The 23,379-nt window shown below is 44.2% G+C and overlaps 1 protein-coding gene across 1 annotated transcript; it reads right to left on the minus strand.

Moving 5' to 3' along the window:
• Positions 1-15,330: 15,330 nt before the first annotated feature.
• HSPA2 (heat shock protein family A (Hsp70) member 2) lies at positions 15,331-18,198 on the minus strand. The gene has a single exon (XM_032774382.2). The coding sequence runs from the start codon at positions 17,630-17,632 to the stop codon at positions 15,731-15,733; it is 1,902 nt and encodes a 633-aa protein (XP_032630273.1). The 5' UTR covers positions 17,633-18,198; the 3' UTR covers positions 15,331-15,730.
• Between the last annotated feature and the right edge of the window lie 5,181 nt (positions 18,199-23,379).

Here is a 23,379-nt window from a genome sequence, read left to right on the forward strand (position 1 = left end):
TTGCATTAAGTATGGTGTGTTTCCAGTTGCTGTTACAGGCTGCCAAGTATATTCTGGTTGCTTGGCAGTAGTGCTACATATTTCTCAGGATGAGATAAGCAGATTTGGAACAACCTTAGATCTCTCCATCACAGGGCAGCAGGGGTCAGGAGCACTGTAGAAGAAACAGGATCTTGAACAAGGGAGAATGGGAGATATGGAAATGATGGTCACTGGCTCATTTGCTGGACAGTTTATAATGTAGCATTGTCATCAGCCTCAGGAGGCTGGTTGCCCTTTTGTCCAATTTAAAAGCCACATCAAAGGAGAAGGTTGTAAAGCATTGACTAAAATAAAGGGCAAGGAGAGAGGGGATTGCCTGTGGGTCTACCTCTGCCAGATGGGAGCGAGGCGATGCATCAAGAGAACCCATTCTTAGATAGTTACAGCCAATATTATCACAATCCCAATAGGAAATCTGCAAACTAATCAAATTAAAATTACTACTTGGATGATCCTTTCAACTGAGAAGATCAAAGAGCTTTAAAAATAATAATGGACTCAAGCCTCATAACACTCGGATGAGCTAGGGAAATATTATCACCACCCTTTTACAGATGGGAACTCAGATACAAAAAACTTAAAGGCCTTGCCCAAGACCACACAGAAGTCAGTTGCAGAGCTAAGGATACAGCCCTGTTTTCTTTAATTAATTTGGCATAATTAGCCTTCTCTTTAAAGCTTTAAGCCAGTGGCTCTCAACCTTTCCAGACTGCTGTACGCTTTTAGGAGTCTGATTTATGTTGTGTACCACAAGTTTCATCTCAATTCAATACTACTTGCTTACAAAACCAGATATAAAAATATACAAAAGTGTCGCAGCACACTAGCACTGAACATTTGCTTACTTTCTCATTTTTACCATATAATTATAAAATTAATCAATTGGAATATAAATATACTTACGTTTCAGTGTATAGTATATAGAGCAGTATAAACAAGTCATTGTCTGTATGTAGATAGGTTGATGTACCCCCTGGAAGACCTCTGCATACCCCTAGTTGAGAACCACTGGTTTAAGCCACTCACAAGCATCTGCTCCTTATTTTTCATATACATTTCATTTCAGAAACAGGCAAGAAACAACATCAGTGATGGGCCTTCCCTTCAGATAAAACTACAGCATTCTGGACTCAGATACTATGGTGGTGGATATGATAAATCTCTTAATAGAGGTACAGCAATCACTGCAGTATGTCTATTGTAAGTAGACTTGGCAGAATTCAATTTTTATTTATTTACAATTTAGATAGACCTATCAATATTGATTTTAAAGCTTTTTTCTTATTATCTATTTAAATTTTCACTGGTATGGTAAATGATGGGGTGTCAGACAATGGAAGGGTGAGAGAACAATTACTTAATGACAGCAGACATTGAGATTCAAAAAATTGAAGCTCTATGATCGTTAAAACACAAATTGTCAATATCACGTCAAAATATACAAAGTGAATATCCTTAAATCAAATGCTAACAAGTTGTCAAGCAGCATTCTTCTTACTTAGCCTACCTAAATTTTGTCGAGTTGTGTATGATGAAATCAGTTTACCGACACTTCCCAATAAACATCTAATCCTTCCAAACCTAATTATAAGACTGAGCTTTGGGTTATTGCTACAGAGCATTTTTATGAGTTTATACTTCTGCAAGCCAAGCCTGCTGTAGTCTGCAAAGAAAGCAATGGGCCAACTCTGAGGGGCTCCTAAAGTTTCAAAGTGTTAAAGGACATTTTTGAATGACTCGCTATTCGTATAGCAATTAATTTAAAAGAACACAAGCAGAGTCTTAAGAGAGTTCTTGCCCTCTGCTAGGTAAGCAAATTCCTCCTTTCACATTCCAGAGAGAGAGAGAACACAAGGCCAGAGTGCTTCCTCAGTGGCTCTAGGACTTTGGCACTATGAGGCCACTGCTCCACTCCTATTCTCTCCCACCACACAGTTCTCATGGCTCACAGGACAGCACTGAGCACAGTTATATGTGTTTGCTATGTCAAAACTGGTGCTTTTACCCACTTCACCGTGGAAGAGGGGTGTGTGTTTGTGTGTGTGGTGGGGGCAGAATATTACATTATAGGCCAGCCTGGTAGTACTGCCTAATATTAAGGTTGCCCAACACTTTCTATTATAAAACCCTGTTTTCAGTTGTTTGTGATTTTTCCAAATGTTAACCATCTAGGCTGAAAATTTTCCATATCAAGCATCTGCCTCAGGCTGAATATTTTTAATAAATTTCATGCAAAATGGTTGTTGTTCCAAGAATGAGGTTAGTGAAAAAAGACATTGTTTTGTCCATGTTACAAACGTCTGGTGACCCTTTTCTTTGATCAGCTCCAGTGTCCCACTGCTTTTGATCAGGGACTTGCCATTTGGCAAGATGGGTGGCCTTTGTGTCAGGAAGGTGCCTTTTGTCATCCCCATGAAAATCCACCCAAATTTAGCAGTTTGCATATGCTCAGTAGAGACTTGCTAGAGTCAGCTAAATTCCCCAGATATTCCATCCTCACTGAGCATTCTCCAGCCCAGGCAGAGTAAGACTTTCCTTGTAACTGAAGCTCTAGGTTGCTTCAGACTGTGCCAGGACCCAGAGTCTGGGTTGAGGCACCTGAGCTGAGAGCAAAGAACCTGACTCTCCTTGGGTGACACTAGGCAGTTTGGAGGAAGCAGCTGCTTGTTTCAAATGCACAGGGGGGCAAGAACTGGACAAGTGGGGGTGGGGCAGACTGGGACAAGGAGCCTGAGGAGTTAAGGGGGAGACAGAGACCAGAGGCTGGCACAAGGAACTGTGAATTGGTGGAGGCAGAGACTCTGGGGCTAGGAATCAGAGGGTTGGGAGAAGGAGGAAGGGGAAGGGAAGACTGATCTGATGAGGAGCTGGGATGTAGGGGGAGAGGGGAGAACTGGGACTGGCTGAGCAAAGAGACTGTGACAAGCCATTGTTAGTGGAGGCACCGAGATTGGATGAGGAGCCTGGGAGACTGACAGGCAGTGGGCATGACCAATATGGACACAGGGGGTGGTGATCTGGAGGACAGAGAGAGACACAGATCAGACAAGATGCCAGGAGGGGGAGATTAGGACTGGCTGGGCAAGACTGGGAAGAGAATCCTGAGGAGTACAGACTAGGACAGGGTAGATGACAAGAATGAGACTGAGACGAGGATCCAGGGGTAGGGAATAGACAGCTTGGAACAGGAACACATTAGAGGGGATGGGGCACCAGTATGTGTGCCCATTAGACCACATTCCCCCTCCAGATCATGGAATGGATCCCAAGATTTCTGAGTCTCACCATTCCTCCACATCAACAGATATCTATGAACCCACTGTCAAGGTGTCCCATTCCTCGAGTTCTGGTGCCAGAGACCTCTGCTGCAGGTTCCAGTCCTGATGATGACTCTTATGGGTGTCAATATGACGCCACATGATGGAGTTGCTGCTTTTTGTTTTTCAGTTTGCTCTTTTTAAAAAAACCTATAAAATTTCTCTCTCTCACACACACACACAAAATACATTAGAACGTTATTAAGGTAAAGTCAAGCACCCAAAAGTCAGTAAACACCAGAATTAAGGTTGCCCATGCAACTTTAGTTCAGTCCTCTGCATTAATGTGCATATGCATTATGATATAGTCTAATTACATGTTCACATCCTAATTTTTCCACACGACCCCTGCTTCATTCAATGCACACTGAATGGGGCTCACTGAGCAGCTTATTCAGTATGTCCATAACTGGAAAGCAAGTAGTACATGAGGACTAGAACCAAAATATCTCTGACTCACCCTCCAGTGGTGTCCCTTTTCTGTCTCTCTCTTTGCTCTTTTCTATGCCAGGTGCGGCCTCTGGTCTCCATAACTCTCATACTACGTTCTTCCTCCCTTCCCTGGGGCTGATTGAATGTCAGCACTGGTTTCCCTGGGACTATTCGTCTCTTATGTGCTGCTGTTTTCCATTAGAAACAAAGCGTCCAAAAATTAAAGTTCACTGTAGCTAATACTTATTCCCTTAGTATACAGTATACCCGCCAAGGACTCTTCTGTTCATTAAAAGCAGGACTATACTGTAGGACAGAATAAAGCAGCATGCTTGGGCATATTCAGATTAGTGTTGCTGTGGATTTTCCACTTCTCATTTGTGCAAAATTGAATTTGCTAATTCGTTTTTTTTTCCAGCATGAAGAGGCTCCACATTTACATTTTTTGCCAGTGCTGCTGCTTTTCATTGAATATTTGGAGTATTCCCAAACCAGCCAGCAGTTGAATAGTCTTGTTGCTGGCTTCATTAGATAAATTATGCCCTCTCTATTATCCTGACCCTGCTGTAATGCACAAACACCACCACAGTTATGCAACTTTAGACCCTGACAAGGCTGCCTCTGGTCTGTTCAGTTTATTAATAGGTGCTATGGAAGTGAACTTGCTAACGTTGATAGTCAAAAGCAACACTGGCTTTTGAGTCTCGAATACAGACATTCTAGGGAAATCAGAATGTGACTATTGCCAAGTACCGTACAGGGAAAAAGTCTGAATTTCAAAAGCCAGAAAAAACAGCTGCACGTTCTTTCTGACAACCTGATGTGATTCCACTCCTCTCTGTGGCTTCATGAGATGAAATTCTTGAATGTTAGTGGTTATCAGCTATTTTTACGTAGCTAAACATTTACTTTGTGATTCCAACAAGGAACTTTTGTTTGTATTATCCACATGTGAAAAGGAAGAAATATTCAAGCACCACATCATGCACATTAATATTACCCACACATATTTTCACAACTTGGATTTTGATTTAGTACTTGGTGAAATGCAAAGACAAGGTGTCCATCAGATGGAGAAGTCCTACAGAACTTACAGAAAATAACTAGGGCTGTCAAATGCTTTTAAAAAATCACAACTGCAAGATTAAAAAAATTAGTCATGATTAATCACAGTTTTGATCACACTGTTAAACAAAAATAGATACCAATTTAAGTTAATTACAAATATTTTTGGATGGTTTTCTACATTTCAAATATATTGATTTCAGTTACAACAGATACAAAGTGTACAGTGCTCACTTTATATTATTTGTGATTACAAATATTTGCACTGCAAAAAAAGGCAAACAAAAGAAATAGTATTAAGTTTAAGAATCTGAAGTGCCTTCCAAAATCTGGGAGGGACGAGGTATGGAACATGCTGTCAGAAGTCTTAAAATATTCCAATATGGGAACTACAAATCTTGAATGATCAAAAAAGAAAATCAACCTTCTGCTGGTGGCATCTGACAGATGATGAAAATGAACATGCATCGGTCCTTCATTTGGATCATTATCAAGCAGAACCTATCATCAGCATGGAAGCATGTCGTCTGGAATGGTGGTTGAAGTATGAAGGGGCATATGAATGTTTAGCATATCTAGCACGTAAATATCTTGCAGCACTGGTGTGACCGAGTTCCATGAGGAGCTGAGGTCACTCAATTAGGTTGAAACTGCAAAGAATGGGCTGAAAATCCCCAAAGCTGGTGGACATTCTGATACTTAGATTCACCAAGCCAACACGAAACAGCTTCTGTAATACCTCACTGGTTACACAGAAGCCAACAACACAGTTCCCTTAAAATAACCCAGCCTCAGGCCTCCATCTAGTTACCCAAGTTAGATATGATGAGAATTAATTAAAATCTTGTTCACCATATAAAAGAAAAGGTTCTGCCAATCCCAAAGGATTGGACACATTACTTCCCAGATCTTACCCAAATATATGCTTACAGACAATTCTTATTAAACTAAAATTTATTTAAAAAGATGAGAGTATAGGTTAAAAAGGTTAATATACATACAGAGATGAGTCAATCTTAAGATTTAGATTCATAGCAGAGATGGTGAGCTTTGTTGTTGCAAGAGATCTTTTAGAATTTAGTCCATAAATTATAGTCTAATGTTTGTCTTCAGGACGGTCCAGTCAGAACTGGGATCTGAGTCCTGATGGCTTAGGCTTCCCCTGTATGGAACCTAAAGCAGATCTGAGACGATAGGATCAGGACCCAAGGATCTTTCATACACAGTTTCAAGCCTCCTTTGACAGATCAGAGTCCCTTGGCTTACAATAGGTTTCAGAGTGGTAGCCATATTAGTCTGCATCAGCAAAAACAGCAAGGAGTCCTTGTGGCACCTTAGAGACTAACAAATTTATTTGAGCATAACTGGGAGTGGATGGGTCACTACAAAAACTAAATTTTCCCCTGCTGATACTCACCTTCTTGTCAACTGTTTGAAATGGGACACCTTGTTTACACTGGCCTCATTAGCACTACAAAAGTGATTTCCACACCTTCTTTTCAACTGTTGAGAATAGCCCACTTCCACCTTAATTGAATTGGCTCATTAGCACTGACCCCAAACTTGGTAAGGCAACTCCCATCTTTTCACATGCTATGTATTTATACCTCCCTACTGTATGCTCCACTCCATGCATCTGAAGTGGGTTTTAAGCCCACGAAAGCTTATACCCAAATAAATTTGTCTGTCTCTGTGGCCACGTCTAGACTACGCGCCGGATCAGCGCGTTAAAATCGATTGCTCGGGGATCGAAATATCGCGTCTGGTCTGGACGCGATATCTCGATCCCAGAGTGTGCTTAGATCGATTCCGGAACTCCAGCTAGACGACTGGACTTCCGGATTTGACACAGCGAGCCGCGCGGATCGATCCCGCGCGGTGAAGACGGGTGAGTAAATCGATTTTAGATATTCGATTTCAGCTACGCTATTCTCGTAGCTGAAATTGCGTATCTAAAATCGATTTAATCTCGTAGTGTAGACCTGGCCTGAGGTGCCACAAGGACTCCTTGTTGTTTTGGTTACAATACGTAATCACAGCGACGTTGAAGTAGGTCCATCACCAGTACTTAGCTACATGAATTAACATAAGGCAATTGCCTGTTTTTCACCATTCGCAGTTGATCAGTTACACATTTCAAAGAGAGATGAATATGATATCCCATGTTTACAGTTCATTTAAATGCTAGGATGTTCTTTTGATTTCTGAATTAACAGAATACAGCATAGACAGAGACTGTTGATTACGTTGACTACTACCAATAAATATGCAAATACACAAAAATTATCTCCCCATACTGTCTTTAAGGGTTGAATTTGAGTTATTTATCCTGTAGGACACTTAACCCTTTCTGGTCATGCCTCAGAGCACCACTGGCTACAACACGGGTAGGCAACCTGCGGCACGTGAGCTGATTTTCAGTGGCACTCACACTGCCTGGGTTCTGGCCATCGGTCCACGGGGCTCTGCATTTTAATTTTAAGTGAAGCTTCTTAAACGTTTTAAAAACCTTATTTACTTTACATATAACAACAGTTTAGTTATGTATTATAGATTTATAGAAAGAGACCTTCTAAAAACGTTAAAATGTATCACTGGCACACGAAACCTTAAATTAGAGTGAGTAAATGAAGACTCAGCACACCACTTCTGAAAGATTGCTGACCCCTGGGCTACTACAATGCCATGCTAATGCCTGTTCCCACTTTCAGGTGACATTGCAAATAAGAAGCAGGCAGCATTATCTCCCATAAATATGAACATTTGTTTGCCTTAGGAATTGGCTAAACAAGAAGTATGAGGACTGAGTGGACTTGTAGACTGTTTGACATTATTTTGGTTTTTAGTGGTGTTATGTAAAAAAATCTACATTTGTAAGTTTGACTTTCATGATAAAGAGATTGCACTACAGTACTTGTATGAGGTGAATTGAAAAATACTATTTATCTTTTTTACAGTGCAAATATTTGTAATAAAAATCATAAAATGAGCACTGTACACTTTGTATTCTGTTTATAAGTGAAATCAATATATTGGAAAATGTAGAAAAAAATCCAAATATACACAAAATTAAAATTGGTATTCTATTAACAGTGCGATTAAAAGGGTGATTAATCACAGCTATTTTTAAAATCTAGTTAATTTGTTTTGCAATAATTGCTTGTGTTAACTGCGATTAATTGGCAGCTCTAAATATAACCTGGTTTCTAACCATTCTACAGAATTTAACAATTGTATCCCTGGTATAGAATTATAAAGGATGATTTAAAAATATAGACAAGATTTCCTCTATTCAATTCTGTAGGTTTTGAAAGTAATTTCTACAGACTCTTGTTAGTTTCCTCCTTATTAATTTTTACAAGACTTTTCCATTAGTTCTGGCCACCAGAACTGTTTCTTTATAGTGGAAGCACATTTTTCCCCTACACAACACCATTTTACTACAACAAAACCTAATAGGCAAAATATCCCTTCTTCTGTGCTCTGGGAGTGAAAGACCTGGCCAAGGCTTTACCACCATTCAAAGACATGGCTAAAACATGAGTTGTCTGCACCAAGTGTTGGGGATTAACTTTGTTGTTACTCTATCCCTATACGAGGGATTTATATAGTGGAAAGGGGAATGAGGATTGCTAGCATGGGTTAGCATATTTCCATGTGGACTATGCCTGTGGGAAAATAATTAATCTGCTAAATGAAAAATAAAATGCCCTTAAAAATATTTTAAAGTTTCTAGGCACATTCTAAAAAAACAGAAATTTGGTCAAGATTTTCAACAGTGACTAGTGATTTTAGGTTTCTCTTTTTGGGGTGCCTAACTGGAGATACTAGGAAGTGGATTGATACTGCGTACCAGCACATCCTGAACTATGCGAGAGAGAGTAGGGTAGGGAGAGGGACACTAAGAGGTCTATACTTAGGACTCTATCAAAATCAAATGAAAAACATGTCACGGACCGTGAAATCTGGTCTTGTGTGTGCTTTTACCCCAGGGGTAGGCAACCTATGGCACATGTGCCAAAGGTGGCACGTGAGCTGATTTTCAGTGGCACTCACACTGCCCGGGTCCTGGCCACCGGTCCAGGGGGGGCTCTGCATTTTAATTTAATTTTAAATGAAGCTTCTTAAACATTTTAAAAACCTTATTTACTTTACATACAAAAATAGTTTTGTTATATATTATACACTTATAGGAACAGACCTTCTAAAAACGTTAACGTATTACTGGCACGCGAAACCTGAAATTAGAGTGAATAAATGAAGACTCGGCACAACACTTCTGAAAGGCTGCCAATCCCTGTTTTACCCTATACTACACAGATTTCACGGGGGAGACCAGAGTTTCTCAAATTCAGAGTCCTGACCCAAAAGGAAGTTGCAGGTGGGTCGCAACATTATTTTAGGGGGTCATGCTATTGCCAACCTTACTTCTGTGCTTCCTTCAGAGCTGGGTGACCAGAAAGTGGTGACTGTTGGCCAGGCGCCCAGCTCTGAAAGCAGCACCCTACCAGCAGCACCACAGAAGGATGGCAATACCAGATCATGCCACCCTTACTTCTACGCTGCTGCCTTCAGAGCTGAGCGGCCAGAGTGGTGGTTGCTGATTGAGGGCCCAGCTCTGCAGGCAGCAGTGCAGAAGTCAGGGTGGCAATACCATCCCATGCCATCCTTCTGTTGTGAGGCTAGCGGTGGCTCTGCCTTCAGAGCTGGGCAGCTGGAGAGTGGTGGTTGCTGGCTGGGAGCCCAGCTCTGAAGGCAGCACTGCCACCAGCAGCAGTAAGGGTAGCAGTACTGCAACCCCCCCATAACCTTGCGACCCCCCTCAACTCCTTTTTGGGGTCAGGATCCCTACCTACCATTACACCACCATGAAATTTCAGATTTAAATAACTGAAATCATGACATTTACTATTTTTTAAATCCTATGATCATGAAAATGAGCAAAATGGACCCCGAATTTGGTAGGGCCCTATCTATACGACAAACTTCTGTCAGCATAGCTGTCTGTCAAGGCTGCCAAAAACCCACACCCCCTAGCTGATAGTCATGGCAAACTCTCCAGTGTAAAGACAGTTCTGCCAACAGAAAAGTGCTAGGGTCAGCATAGCTAATTAGAGAGACAAGGTGGGTGAGGCATTATTATATATTGGGCCAGCTTCTGGTGGTGAGAGGCACAAGCTTTCAAGCTTACACAGCACTCTTGAGCTCAAAAGCGTGTCTCTCACTACCAAAAATTGGTTCAATAAAAGATAATCTCTCACCCAACCACATTTCAGCGTATTTGCTTATTCATCTGTCACCATCTTGTTGCACAAAGACTTGGGATGGACTCAAAGACCAGAACCAACTGATGCATTTGGGAAAGTCACTTTTCTCTAGTCTCCGTTCACAAAAAGTTAAAGAAACTTTGTTTTTATTAGCAGGGAAAGTCACCCACTTAATAGTGACGCAGGTAAACAAAATTGGTTTTACCCTTTACTGTGTGTCCCTCTGAATAAACATACACATACAGTTTTCTTAAGAACATTCCAGAAGCGCCTGTTACTTTAAAAAAAAACAAACAAACAGTTCTTTGTTTTCTTCCCTTTGCTTAAGGACCTCACTATCTTGAGAGCAGCTGAACAGCAATGGCAGATGAAGGAGAGTTCTCCCTCCTCAGAACATGTAAGAGACTGTCAATATTTCAAACTAAAAAAACAAACTTATTAAAAGAGGCTGAGGCTGCTGTCAGCCATGGAAAGGGGCGTGGAAAATGGAGCTCCCATCATTGCCTGCCACTTCCCAAAAACTCTTCTGTGGTGAATGTTCTCCTCCTCCCTGAGAAGGAAAAAGTTTGCAGATTTCCCCACTTCAGTGATGCAGCAGAGAGTAAAGGAGAGCAGCACAATAGACTTGGGCCACGTAAGGGAGATATCTTGGGGGTTTTGTATGCAATTTTATATGTAGAAATTAAACATGTTCATATATCTGGAAAGACATCTGCACACTGGCATTGAAAAAATAGTCTAGGTTAACCCACCACTTCACAGCTACTTTCTGATGTGGTAAGTTGAGCAAAATCAATCTCATCTGAGTTATGTTAAGAAAGATATTTAACCACCAAAGCACTTTTTTTTTTTTAATAAACTCAACTAGAAAATGATTAACCTAAAAAGTTGGCATGTACATAGCAGTAAGTCAAGTCTGAAGAAAGGAGTTTTGGAATAAGTTTGCTTTAAAAAGGCATGCATTCACTTCTTTAATTGGTGCCTTCTACATAACGCTATGTGTAGCATATACATAGAAAAAGCAAATTCTCTGAGTGTTTTTCCCTTTTTCTTTGTATATGTATGTGTCAGGGGAGAAAGAGGCAAGGAATGGGAACAACACACAAAGTGCAATCATTAGATTGCACATTTCTTTCAAAGGTTTCAGCTCTCGTGTCATGTCAGACACTGCATGGAACTTTTAAGACAACAATATTCAAATAGACAGGAGGATCCCAGCAAAAACCTGCTGGGCCCTTTCCAAGGTCTGCTGATGAGAAAATGGGGCTGCCACTCCTGTGGAAACAGCCACTCCTGCTTTTTAAGATATTAGAAGGGACTGGGAGTCAGCACAGCTGCAGCCCTGTATACTAAGTCTTCTATGCAAAAGTTGAAACAGACACTGGAGGTTGTAATGCATCTGGAGCATGCAGGGAGCTCGCCTCACTCCTGGCTTGGAAGCCAATAGCCAGCCAGTCCACTCCTCAGCTTTCCCACACCCTTTCCCTAACCTAGTTGATCCTTGGGAAACCCCTCTCATGCTACTGCACACTGCATTATGAAGCAGGTCACCAGCTCCTACCCCCACCATCCCCATCTATCAAAGTCATTTTATGTCCTTGTCCACTCATCCTTCTCCCTTCTATTTATAAACAAAAACTAATAACAGCAATCAGATCATTCAGAAGCTATGGGGCACTACAACAGCACCACCACACTGCAGGCACAGACAATAGTATCTCTTTACCTAAGATTCCCCCAGCACCTAACTGATTGCATTGCATAATGTCCCATCAACCACTAACGGCTGGAGGGAAAGAAGGGTGTTTTGTCTATAGTACTTTAACAGGTTTCAGAGTAGCAACCCCATTAGTCTGTATCCACAAAAAGAACAGGACTACTTGCGGCACCTTAGAGACTAACAAATTTAGCTGTAGCCCAGAAAAGCTTATGCTCAAATTTGTTAGTCCTGTTCTTTTTGCAGTACTTTAACAGTTTTTCAGATTTGATCAAATATCAAGAACAGCTACATGTTAAACTATAATTAAGCACTTCTATTTGTGGCCATGACTTTGAGCAAGCATGTTTTTGCAAAGCCCGGTTGCAGCAGAAATAAAATTTTGTGAAATGCTTTTGACAAAGTAAGGTAACTTCTGCCAGATTTTTAGACCAAGTTATTTAAAGTGTACAGCCCTTCTCTATTCCCTAAACTTAGACATACTCTTCAGCTCTCCCTTATTACAGAGGATGCTCACTCTTTCCTGATGTTTACCCATTTCCTGGAGCAAGCTGGGTTGAAATCTAGCCTATTGCATTTCACCTCAGGAGTGAGAGTTTTGCAATTAACATTTGTGAGGTCAGGATTTCACCACTAGCATTCTCATTTAATTGTAATATTAACAGCATAAGAAATGCCATAGTTGACTATCAGTCTATTTTATCCAAAAGAGAAAAAACCCAAAGCGCTGAGCTTTTCAGGCTTCCTTGGGCATTTTTTCTTCTTGTTTGTCACATATGAAAGGCTAAAATGTGTCTTGAGACTTAAAACATTTTCCCAACCTTGCAAGTATATAGTAGCTACTATGCCCTTATAGCCATCACACAATTTGTGTGTGTCTACGCTTGACACCTCAATAGATTTATTCTAGCTACAATACAGTTGTTCAAGTGCTATATACACAGCCCCTGAAGTGTTTTAACTACCATGTTGTGGCAATTTGACAAACCCCTCACTCCTACCCCCTTTAGCACTAGTCTTTACATGATTGCCGAGTACTAGTATTTCTAGTGTAAACACATTAGACTGGGGTAGGGAGAAGAAAAAAGGTAGAAAAGAGTTATGGAAATAATGGCTATTTATTTCAGGCATTCAGCAAAAATTTGCTTCTCATGGCACTCAAATAAGCATGGGGAAGATGAAAAAGGTTCTCCTCCCCCGCCCCCCACTGGAAAAAGTCCTGTTATGGTCTCCCCCTTTAGGTGAATTAAACAGATGTCAACACCCATTCACATACTATCCCACAACTATGAACATTTAAGTTGATAAAGATATAAAAAAGCAACATTGATATTATCCATAAGAGTTAGACCAATTTTGCCAAGTGTAACTTTAACAGACCTTTTAGTTGTACTGTCTACAAAAGTTTAAGTGGCTTTGAATAAGGCCAAATGAGATTTTCCATAGTTCATTTTCCCTACAGGTAACTGTAACTCAAACTTGTAAGAATGCTTTGTGTACAAGAACTCAGCAGCAAGTGTGCCATTCAGGCAGAGAAATTCTTTATGAAACTGGAATTTAATAACTCTAATAAAGTTTAAAAATTTTAATTTCCTTCAGTCTAACCCTTCAGCATAGTTAACATTTTAAACTCTGTTGCTAAAGATTTTAGGGCCCCTTTGAACCCTAAAATACTGTGTAGGTTTTGGAGAAATAGCATTACAAGGTCCAGCTTGTGTCATTCGCAAGATTACGAATCTCCCTCCCCTTGGAAGAGACACAGGGAGATCTGCTTAGATTGACCACTCTTCAGCAGTTTTATTTTAGGTTTGTCCACCCCTGAAATGTTATCATAAGGCTCTTTCAGTGGAGGTAGAGAACTTCCAGTTCTCCCTCCCCACACAAAAAAAAGCACAGACCTACTGCAGCTATGCTTAGCTGAGGGATTTCCTCAGCCCTTGATTTGAATGTTAGAAGGAAAAGATGTGTCCTTGCAACTATTCTGGCTATCAGCTTTGATAACCTCTGTCACAGATCTAATGCTTCAGGTGCTCTTTCTTCCTACTTGGAGATAAGGGAATGGGAGCATTTCAGCAAATTAAGTGCTAAAAAAAATTACTGCATGGTTAACATTAGTAGTCTTTAACCCTGTGTCAACATGTGACAAAAATCTCACATTCCTAAATGTAAGTGTAACAAAGTAAATTTGCCAACCTCCAGATAAATTATAGGTCAGGTATACACCTCAACCATAATTGGGTCCCTCTTTTGGCAACTTATCTACTAAGAGGAGATTCCATAGAGTAGGGTCCAACTCAGGTCACTGTGACCAGTTCTGAAATACCTACGTATTTTTTCAAACTACAATTCAATACTAAACTGAAGACAAGTCTAGGTCTTTAACTAACTCCTTAGTTCTTAAGTCATACAGTATACGATTGAGCTGACACAGAAGCTGCTGGCATTCAAGGGCATCTTTAGCTCAAATTCAAACTTTGCCTCACTTTTGTTAATCTGACCCATCTTTACCAAATACCACCAGTAAGTGGCTATGCACTTTTCCTACCAACCAGAAAATTATAGCAGAAAACTAGCCAGGTACATTGCTGTAGGAGTGTGTTTTAAGTAGTGCCCTGCATTTGAGTTCAACTCATAGCTAGGGGTTGGTAATTCAGTCAGTTCTTAGTAGCAGGATGTTCGATAAACAGGAATGGCAACACAGTTTAACACTGAAGTGCACTTCACACTCTTTACATTACATGATTAGTTTCTCTTGCAGTTGTGGGCTTTGCGAAGTCAAGCAGCTTAAATCCCGGACGGCCTGCAAGCTAATTCTGCGAGTCCGATCCAGCCCGCCGCCCCGCCCCGCCCCGCCCGCCGAGGCTAGCTACCATCTTGAAGTGTCAGCGGGCTGTTTTTAGAGTGTGTTTAAACTGCAGGCCAGAGTTTATTGCTTTTTAAAGCACAGTCTAGCTTGTGTAGCGGGTAAGGCAGCCAAGGTTTTCCTACTCCTCCTACCCAAGCTAGTTAGCCGTCCTTGGGCTGGGGAGAGTCCCGAAGCTAAAGGAGTTTGGTAAGCCCTTCACACACACCTATTGTAAGTGTTAACACACCCACCATTTTCACCATCCCAGCTGAGAGTTCGAACTGCCTCGCGTGCCCCTGAACAGCTGCAGTTAGTTAGGACAGACCTATGCAAGGTTTAGATTTTGCAACATACGCTGCTCTCCCATCCCCTCGAGAGGGGTTTACGAGAAGTTGGGGAAGCGGACAGCCTCCAAGCGACTTCTCGTCCGAAGACAGCCACCCATATGGGCTTTACACTTAAAACGCTGCCTGGAATGTCAGCCAGCAGCCGATGCACTACTAGTGAGCGGTTTCTATGACAAAGCCATAGCACATTAACTGTTTTCTTTAAGTTTCAACCCTTTCTTACCACCCTCTCATAAGAAGCAGGAACCATTAACGTTTTAATCGTAACTGCCAAAACAAGAAAAAGGGGAGAGAAATGCATGCTTTAAATATTTTTATTTTATTACCAAAGTTTCCAGATGCTAGACCGGCAAATATATTTTAAAGCGTTTGGTAAACAAACAGTCTCCATTCAAAACTTGAAATGTTTGTCAACAATAACGATCAAGCGGGCACTTCAGAGAAGACACTGAACAGCTAAAGACAACATCCAGAATACTATCGTTTGCATCTCAGTTAACAAAAACTTATTGCTACTAACCTTATCAAGCTGGACTGCCTTCTCTTTGTAAGCACATAGGAAGCTGAGAAAGATCTGCTTCTATGCACACCCAAACAGAATAAACTGTTATTGACACTGACTTTTTAAGGTTAGGAACGAAAATAAAACTGAGAATGGGAAAATAACTGTCCCTGAACAGTGCAGAGTTCAGTCCAGTCTAGTCCACTTCTTCAATGGTTGGTCCCCCGGCGCCACCGGTTGGGCCGGCTCCTCCCTGGTACAGTTTGGTGACGATGGGGTTGCAGATTTTCTCCAGCTCTTTCTGTTTGTGCTCGTACTCGTCTCTCTCGGCCATCTGGTTGCGGTCAAGCCAGGTGATCACCTCCTGGCATTTGTCGAGCACTTTCTGCTTGTCTTGGTCGCTGATCTTGCCCTTCAGCTTCTCGTCCTCCACGGTCTGTTTCATGTTGTAGGTGTAAGACTCGAGGGAGTTCTTAGCTGACACCCGGTCGCGATTAGCTTCATCCTCCGCCTTGTACTTCTCTGCCTCCTGCACCATTCGGTCAATGTCATCTTTGCTGAGGCGGCCCTTGTCGTTGGTGATGGTGATCTTGTTCTCTTTACCCGTGCTCTTGTCGGAGGCAGTGACATTCAGGATACCATTGGCGTCTATATCGAAGGTGACCTCGATCTGGGGGACACCGCGAGGAGCTGGGGGGATGCCGGTCAAGTCGAACTTGCCCAGCAGATTGTTGTCCTTCGTCATAGCCCTCTCGCCCTCGTACACCTGCACCAGGACACTGTTCTGGTTGTCGGAGTAGGTGGTGAAGATCTGGGTCTGCTTGGTGGGGATGGTGGTGTTACGCTTGATGAGGGCGGTCATCACCCCGCCGGCTGTCTCGATGCCCAAGGACAGAGGAGTGACATCAAGCAGGAGCAAGTCCTGCACGTTCTCTGACTTGTCCCCCATGAGGATGGCAGCCTGCACTGCGGCGCCATAAGCTACAGCCTCGTCGGGGTTGATGCTCTTGTTGAGCTCCTTGCCGTTGAAGAAGTCTTGCAGGAGTTTTTGGATCTTGGGGATACGGGTGGATCCGCCCACCAGCACGATCTCCTGGATCTGACCCTTGTCTAGCTTGGCATCGCGCAGGGCCTTCTCCACGGGCTCCAAGGTGCCGCGGAAGAGGTCGGCGTTGAGCTCCTCGAAGCGGGCGCGGGTGATGGACGTGTAGAAGTCGATACCCTCGAACAGCGAGTCGATCTCGATGCTAGCCTGGGTGGAGGAGCTCAGCGTGCGCTTGGCCCGCTCGCAGGCAGTGCGCAGCCGCCGCACAGCCCGCTTGTTGCTGCCAATGTCCCGCTTGTGCTTGCGCTTGAACTCCTCCACGAAGTGGCTCACCATGCGGTTGTCGAAGTCCTCGCCGCCCAGGTGGGTGTCCCCGGCCGTGGACTTCACCTCGAAGATGCCGTCCTCGATAGTGAGGATGGAGACATCGAAGGTGCCGCCGCCCAAGTCGAAGATGAGCACGTTCTTCTCGCCGGCCCCGGTGCCTTTCTTGTCCAGCCCATAAGCGATGGCGGCCGCCGTGGGCTCGTTAATGATACGGAGCACGTTGAGGCCGGTGATGGTGCCAGCGTCTTTGGTGGCCTGGCGCTGGGAGTCGTTGAAGTAGGCGGGCACGGTGATGACGGCGTTCTGCACCTTGCGGCCCAGGTAGGCCTCCGCGATCTCCTTCATCTTGGTGAGCACCATGGAGCTGATCTCCTCGGGGAAGAAGGTCTTGTTCTCGCCCTTGTACTCCACCTGCACCTTGGGCTTGCCGCCCTCGTTCACCACGCGGAAGGGCCAGTGCTTCATGTCGGACTGCACCGTGGGGTCATCGTACTTGCGGCCGATGAGGCGCTTGGCGTCGAAGATGGTGTTGGTGGGGTTCATGGCCACCTGGTTCTTGGCGGCGTCCCCGATGAGGCGCTCGGTGTCGGTGAAGGCCACATAGCTGGGCGTCGTGCGGTTGCCCTGGTCGTTGGCGATGATCTCGACTTTGCCGTGTTGAAAGACCCCCACGCAGGAGTACGTGGTGCCCAGATCGATGCCAATGGCAGGCGCTTTACCAGACATGGTAGCGGCTTGCTCAGTTCTCGCTCTACAGTGCGCTGTTCTCAGTAGCTACGGCGCGATCTGCCGTTAGCACCTGGCTCACTGTCCTTTATAGTGGCTGCTCGTCCTCTTCGGGAACCTGCCAGAATCTCATCTCCCAATCAGCTTGCTCGCTTCCAATCCTTGACCAATCACCACTGTGAATCCCGGCAGAAGATCCGCCCGACACCGGATGACCAATCATCACCGTATTGCCTTTCTGACCAATCCCTTCGCAGAGTCTACTCCTCTAGACCAATAGCTTTACTGTGCCTTTTCCTTGTATTTTTCGTCCAATGCAGATTTGTGGCGTCCACGCCGCTCTGGCCAATCACTTCGCTTGGTTCTCCTTTGCCCCTGCCCTGTTCCTCGACTCTACCAGAAACTTCCAGCGGACGCTGGTTGGGAGGTTGGGGATTGATGTCACCGTTACCCAATAGGATTCGAGCACTGGGTGGGGCGATGGAACCAGTAGCAGCTCGAGAGACTTCTGGATGGTTGTTACGGGAATAACTGTGTTTCCTTAACCGCCTCCCAGGCTCGATCTCTGAATATCAACAGCTGCGGGCGCGAGCCGCTCCCCCCGCCCGTAGGTAGCAAGTTGGGCCCAGCCGGCATAGGCTGCCTCTGCGAGATGGGCGGGCTGAGCGGGGGCTGCCGGGCGGCGCGTGCCCAATGGATAGAGAGACGCAGTGCGGCAGGCGAAGGGGCGCGGAAGCGACGGGGGGTCACAGTGCGGAATGGAGATCAGGCCGAGGGGGGCGAGGCAGAGCCTGAAGGAATGGGGGAGGGGGAGCAGGCAGAAGGGGAATGGGGAGAGCGAACAAAGGGAGGCTGGGGGGGGCGGATTGGAGAGAGGGGGGCATGCAGGGGCTGGGGAAGCTGGCGGAGGCATGGTGGGGGTGGGAAACCAGGCAGGATGGTGGGAACTGGGGGAGCAGGCAGAGGAGTGGGGGGAGGGAAACCAGGCAGGATGGTGGGATCTGGGGGAGCAGGCAGAGGAGTGGGGGGAGGGAAACCAGGCAGAGGGGACTGGGGAGAGCAGGCTGAGGAGTGGGGGTGGGGCGGGCCAGGCAGAGGGTGGGATGGGAAGCAGGCAGAGGAGTGGCGGGGGGGAGGAAGCAAGGAAACTAAACGGATGGTGGGAACTGGGAGAGCAGGCAAAGGAGAAGGGGGGGCAGGACAGAGGCAGGATGGTGGGAACTGGGAACAGGCAGTAGGAGTGGAGGGGGGGGGAACCAGGCAGGATGGTGGGAACTGGGGGGCAAGGCAGAGGAGTGGGGGGGGGCAGGAACCAGGCAGGATGGTGGGAATTGAGGGAGCAGGCAAAGGAGGGGGCAGGAACCAGGCAGGATGGTGGGAACTGGGGAAACAGGCAGAGGAGTGGGAAGGGGGGGCAGGAACCAGGCAGGATGGTGGGAACTGGGGAAACAGCAGAGGAGTGGGAAGGGGGGGCAGGAACCAGGCAGGATGGTGGGAACTGGGGGAGCAGGCAGAGGAGTGGGGGGCATGCAGGGGCTGAGGAAGTTGGCAGAGGGATGGTGGGGGTGGGAAAACAGGTGGGACTAGGGGAGCAGCCAGAGGAGTGGGGGGCATGCAGGGGCTGTGGCAGTGGGTGGAGGAATGAGGGGAGCAGGGAGAGGAGTGGGAGGGCAGGAACCAGGCAGGGTGGGAGGGACTGGGGGAGCAGGCAGAGTGGGGCGGCAGGAACCAAGGAGTCAGGAAACTGGGAGAGAGAGGGCAAGGGGTGGGGACTGCAGGAGATGGGGGCAAGGGGGAAAACAGCCAGGAGGAGAGAGCAGGGTGTGTAGGATTTGCAGCTTGCTTTCCAGTGTTTGTAATTCCCGAAAGTTCGGTTAGATGCCAGATGTCATCTTCCGACAGTCCAAGAGCTGGTGGGGAGTTTACCCTTATTTGGTTGCAATATAGAAATTCCCTGTAGTGAGAAAGTGCAAGGGAAAGGTGTCTAGGTTGGTGTCTGCTTTGCTCAGGGGCTGTCTCTCCAGTTTGCTGGGATTATGCGAGGAAGAGTTTAGACCTCTCTCACAGACTTGCACAAATCCTTCATTCCTGGACCGTGAGTGACTTGACGCATTTAAAGAGTGTTAGCCTTGTTTCTGCTTAAATTGGCAGGCTCACAGCCCTCACATGTATCCTCTTTCACTCATGCAGTTGTTTAATGAATACAGCTGCCTGACACACCTTTGTATATGGTTCTCTCTCACACAAGACCCACAAACATTTCCTTCACTTGTTCATCCCATACAGTTTTTTGAAACCACAGAAGTGTATTTTCACTAGTTTTATAGCTGCCAAAATGGTAGCCCGGACTGGCATGTTTTGTGGGAAAGAAGGATGTGGCATTTAGCTCTCCCCTTGTAAAGAAGTAGTATGGATTTTAGGAGTCTGGTTTCTGTGTATTTTTGCATAGTGACCATTCTTGAAACCTCTCCAAATTTTTATCTGTTGTGCTAACATAAATGCTGTCACACCTACATTTAGTTGAAGCATAAGCTGTGAAACTATTCTCAGAACTAGATAAAAGTTTTGATGAAAATCTGCTCTTTATCCTCCATATTACTCTTCCTATCTCTTGACAATTATCAAATACTTCAGTACGTTCAAAATATATTAATAAAGGAAAATCATTGTTTCTGTCTAATTTCTAGGGTAATACTTTGCATTGATATTTCTTTCTCTTAGTATTAATGACTGCTTGCTTTTAAATATTCATTTTGATGATGTATCCTGGCATCTAATTCTGCTGTTTGTAGACATGCAAAGGAGATGTCAGATACATGCTAGTCACTTCTATTTAATTTGGCCCACTATGTTTAACTTAATCTTTGAAAACTGTCATGGAAATCTATCAGCCCAACCACAATATATAGACATCTGCCTTTACCAAGATAATTTATGAGAATAAAAAAAAAAATTATAATTTTTACTTCCTTTCAAAAGAATTACTCTTACTGTGTGAATAAATTTCTTCAAGGTTTTGTTACCTAACAGGATAATTCCACTTCCATTCCAAATACTGAGAGGTTTGAATGTCCATATATGTCCTATTTTCTACCTCTTAGAAGGGCCTCGGTTTAACACAGTAAATAGAAACACCTTTTTTTCTCAAAGGATTCTAAAGCCTTTTGATATTGAGGGTCTGATGTTTTGAGGTACAGAATGCCTGCTGCTCCCATTGATTTCAGTTGGATTTCTGCAGGCTCAGCATCTTTGAAAATTGGACCTAGCCATGACACTGCATTTATTGCTCAAGTGCAGCCATCTTCGGGATGGAATAGAGCAGCTCTTAAACAATGCACAACCATAGCACACAACAGTTTAGAATATGAGAAAAATGTAATCAGAAACTGCAAAAATGTTATACTTAGGGGAAGGTCCTGGAGATGTCATAGTAATGATACCACAAACCATGGAAATCATGACAAAATCATGAAACGTCATCAGTGTTTTTTGTAAAACATACTGATTCAGGCTAGTGACCAGCTGCTTCAGAGGAAAGTGCAAAAAATCCTGCAATATGCTGTTGGGGGATAACTTGCTTAAGGGAAAGTTTCCTCCTAAACCCCAATACTCAGCTGTTGTCTTACATCCTGAAGCAGGCGGGGGTATATATAAATATTTAATCCCTTTTTGAATCTTGCTAAATTCTTGGCTGCAATGATACTTCATGGCAATGAATTCCACATGCTAATCATACATTCTAAATAGCCTAGTGTTTTTCTTGTTTCTGTTAGCACCTCCCTCAATACTGCGTGATCCATTTGCTGTTCCCCATGTTCCGTTACCTTTTCTCCCACATGAACCTTAATCTCTCTTTTTCTTTTCCTGGGCCATGGCACCCCATCACAGACTCCATATTGTTTTCTCTCCCCCATAGAACTTTTACAATCTCCCCCTCACACATTATATTATGATGGGAAGTGTCTCCTTTTCCTCTCGTAGACAGACCAATTAACTAGTATGTCCCTGTGATATCTCATGCTGCCACTGCACGCAGCTATGGTATTTAGTGTTTATAGTATCACATAGAGAGGAGAGATGCCGGAGGGAGTAATGCAGTGAGAGTTCAGCAGCAGTAAAAGAGTGAATCCTTAGTTTGGAGACTTTTAAACAGGATGCTTTTTAAAACAGGTGTTAAGTTGATAGGAAAATGAGGTGCTTCTCTTGTCTGCCAATGTTATAGGACCCCATGTCAGCTTGGTATGGTCTCATTCTCCAGTGGTTAATGTGGCCCTGGTGTCGTGTAAAAGCAAGGAACATGCTGACACAGGTGGTTCTGAGATATTTGCAGGGGTTGCTCATGGTAAGCTCTCTCCCTCATTCTGATCTATACTTTAATTGAACTGGAGGTTTATCACGGAAAATTTTGGGAAAACATCATGAAAGGTTATATGGTCACAGTATAACCTTAATAATGTCACAAGTCTTGGAATAATGGTAAAAATAGCCCTGTAAATCATGGACATATTTTCTAGAAACCAAAGTATAGGTAGACCCAGGCTACTAAATATTTAATTTTTATGTTATAGAGATAACTCTTACCAGTTGAGCACATAGCGACTGTCTCCCTCTTTCCTAGCCCTCTTGTAGGCCCGAATTGTTTTTTTATTTCATTTTGTTTTATTTTTATAAACATCTTAGAGTTTTATGAGGCACCTTACCACCACCCCTTGTGTTTTGCCTGGCTGTCCTCATAGTAGTCTAGCTATAGCATGTTGGAGGGAAGAGTCACTATGCATCTATCAGTTGTAATCCTTTGTCTCACAGGACTGCTCTATACTAACTTCCTGTCAGCTGTTCTCTTAAGACTTTTGATAGATAGGATGCTTTAAAGTGAGCCCGAAGGCCCACAAGATAGGCTGAGCAGGTGATCGCACGCTTGATGCATGAACAAGGGGGGCTCAGAAGGTGGATGAATGAAGTCAGCAAGCAGGAGCTGGGTGGATAAACCCTCCCCTCCCCCCTTGCTCTCAAGCTTGGGAAGTACCAATAAAAAAATTCTCAGTACTGATAAGGAAGATGCTTGTGCGCCAGGAACTGCTCAAGGCCATGAATTTTGTAATCAAATGCTTCACCAGGTGCCGGGCTCTGGGGCATAGTGGGGATTTTACGGAGTTCTCTTTACAAACAGCTTCAATAGCCACTCGTCCCTACCGGGGTTTATAATTATACCACACAACAAATAATCCATTGTCCCGTCAAGATCAACCAAATATACCCTTAAGGAGTTCATCCTATCTGTGGAAAAGGTCCACACTCTGGCCAGTCTCTAGTCAGGGACAAATGAAAGGTAAATTGACGGCCATTGATCCGACATAAATCCTCATCTTAGCTGGACCAATCTGGCCATCCCGGATATATCCTTCCAATCTCTCAGAATGAGAGATAACGGGGAGTCTCCCGTGGCATTTACTGCCACCCTTGTCCCATTTTTCCTGTACCGAGCACTCATCTTACCTAGTTCCCGTGATCCTGCTCAAAGGGGGAGGTGACGTTGCTGGATTTAAAACGGGCTCGGCTGGTCATGAGACGATGTCTTATTGCAGCATGAGATCGACTCCTAGGCAAGGCTCCTCTCAAATTGAAGGATGGCGTGCTGTGTTTGCGTTTGGAGACGGACCCCCTCGCCGGAGATGTCAAGACGGGTCCTTGGCGGAGTCATCCCAAATCTGTCTAGGGTTATCTTGTATCCCAGACTTTCAGGTTCT

Source organism: Chelonoidis abingdonii, chromosome 4 (assembly GCF_003597395.2).
Source record: "Chelonoidis abingdonii isolate Lonesome George chromosome 4, CheloAbing_2.0, whole genome shotgun sequence".
In the NCBI taxonomy this organism is placed as follows: Eukaryota; Metazoa; Chordata; order Testudines; family Testudinidae; genus Chelonoidis; species Chelonoidis abingdonii.

Coding starts and splice junctions, on each gene's coding strand:
- HSPA2 (XM_032774382.2), bottom strand. CDS start 17,632: ATGTCTGGTAAAGCGCCTGCCATTGGCATCGATCTGGGCACCACGTAC.